Source organism: Aureococcus anophagefferens, assembly GCF_000186865.1.
Source record: "Aureococcus anophagefferens unplaced genomic scaffold AURANscaffold_192, whole genome shotgun sequence".
In the NCBI taxonomy this organism is placed as follows: domain Eukaryota; class Pelagophyceae; order Pelagomonadales; family Pelagomonadaceae; genus Aureococcus; species Aureococcus anophagefferens.
The window spans coordinates 6,077-8,061 of record NW_008705734.1 but is presented as its reverse complement, the minus strand read 5'-3'; the positions used below and the strand labels follow the sequence as shown (position 1 = coordinate 8,061).

The 1,985-nt window shown below is 69.9% G+C and overlaps 1 protein-coding gene across 1 annotated transcript; it reads right to left on the bottom strand.

Annotated features, from left to right (window-relative positions):
• Positions 1-1,399: 1,399 nt before the first annotated feature.
• On the bottom strand, positions 1,400-1,756 carry AURANDRAFT_8208 (hypothetical protein; the record flags this gene model as incomplete). Its single annotated transcript, XM_009044222.1, has 1 exon — positions 1,400-1,756. A coding segment is annotated over one exon (357 nt), but the record flags the coding sequence as incomplete, so codon positions are not given.
• Positions 1,757-1,985: the final 229 nt, after the last annotated feature.

Sequence of the window (1,985 nt, the reverse complement as noted above, 5' to 3'; positions counted from 1 at the left end):
TGCGCGACGCCGCCGGAGCGCTGGTGCCGCCGTCGCCGCGCGTCGCCCTGCGCCAGCTGTTCGAGCTCGCGGACCTGAGCCGCGTGGACCCCTGTGTGGAAATCAACTGCTGGTTTGGGTCGTCCCGACCAAACTTTGAAATTCTCTAGCTCGGTCACATCGAAGTCGATTCGGCTGAGTTTCGGACGGATCGATTGCTCGCATCGAGTTCTCGAAGCCCAGCCGAAGAACGTGTCAAAACATTCGAAAACGCGCACGTTGAAGTCGGGTTGAAGATTTGATTTCCACGCAGGTGGACCCCGTCGAGGCGCCCATCGCCGCGGCCGCGGGCGACGCGCCGCTCGCGTCCGCCGTCGCGCTCGGCTAGTCTACACAGGGAGTTAAAATCGACAGGGGGGACATGTGCACGCGGGCATATGCGCATCAGAGCGCGCCCAGCGGCGGCGTGGAGATCGTCGCCGGGTCCACGAGGAGCACGGCCGCGGCCGCGAAGACCATGGCCAGGCGCCCCTGGAACAGCTCCGACTTGGACGCCAGCGCCCGGGCGCGCGCCATGGCCTCGTCCTCGGACACCGCTTTCGCCTCGGGCCTCCGGAGGCGCGCGATCTCGCGGACGGCGAAGGACCCGGCGACCGCGAGCAGGGGGAACTCGACGGCGAGGTTCGGCGACGTCTGGAGGAAAGACGCCGCGGCCGCCGGGCAGCCGCAGCGCGCGAACTGGGAGAAGAAGAGGAGCCGCGGGTCCAGCGGGATGCACGAGAGCGTCGCGGCCATGAAGAGCGCCGCGCGGCCGTGCTCCCGTTCCGCCGCGGCGAAGAAGCTCCGCCGCGCGTCGATGCGCTGGGCGTAGCGCAGCGGGTAGCGGCCGCTCCCGTCGAAGAGCACGCGCCACGAGTCCGGCGACGGCGGCGGCGCGACGGCGACGGCGGAGGAAGGGGAGGTGGTCTCGCGCGTCGCGGCTGTTTGTACGTTTGAGCGCTGCTTCCAGCGCGCGCTCAGAAACTGGTCGTAGTACTGGCGCTTGTAGACGTTGGCGTCGAAGACCGGGATGTCGTCCTGCTGCATCATGGCGTCGTCGTCGACTCCCGGTGGTGGGCGCCGAGGAGCGGGCCTATTTGCGAGAGCGGCGGCCGACGCCAGGGAGAGCGCGGCGAGGAGCGCGCGTCTACGAGCCATGATGTCTCTCCTAGCGCGCCGAGGCGTGCGGCGCTGGCCGGGCGAATTGCGCGTGCGGCAGGCGACGAGAGTGATGGCAGATGACGAGGACTGATGTCGGCTTCGCGCGCCGAAGCTCCACACGCTGCTCGTGCGCTGGCCACTTGAGCTTCGCTGAACTTGAACTTTTCGTTGGCGGACAATGCTGACCCCAGCATGCTTTACGCCCTCATCGCGGCTGCGCGTTGCTGTTGATGCTGACGAGCTGGAGCGTGTAGTCGAGCATGGCGTAGGGCGGCACGTTCCGCTTCGGCGCGCCCTTGTCGCCGAAGCCGAGCACGGGCGGCACGGAGACGCGGCGGACCTCGCCGACGCAGGCGCCGCCGAGCGCGGGATCCCAGGCCGCGGGGAACTGGCCGAGCGGCTGCTGGCCGAGCACGAAGTAGACCGTCGAGTCGCCGCCGCGGCCCGCGACCTGGTTGCCGCCGGCGAAGGTGATCGCCGACCCGTCGAAGAGCCTGCCGTCCGCGGCGAGCCGTCCCTCGTAGCGGATCTCCAATAAGTCGCCGCGCTCCGCGCCGCGGCCGCAGACCACGGGCGAATTGAGGCGCTCGACGACCAACGTCTGCGCCGTCGTATACGGGCCCGACGGCGGGAGGATGGTCGTCGCGGCGCCGCGCGCGCCGGAGCCGGCCTCGAGCGCTTGGGCGAAGCGCGACGGGTCGCGGAAGACGACCGTCGTCGGCCGCGGCGCCTGCTGGAGCTTCGCCGCGATGTCCTGGAGCGTCGCCTTCTCGACGTTCTCGCCGTCGACGGCGACGACGACCCAG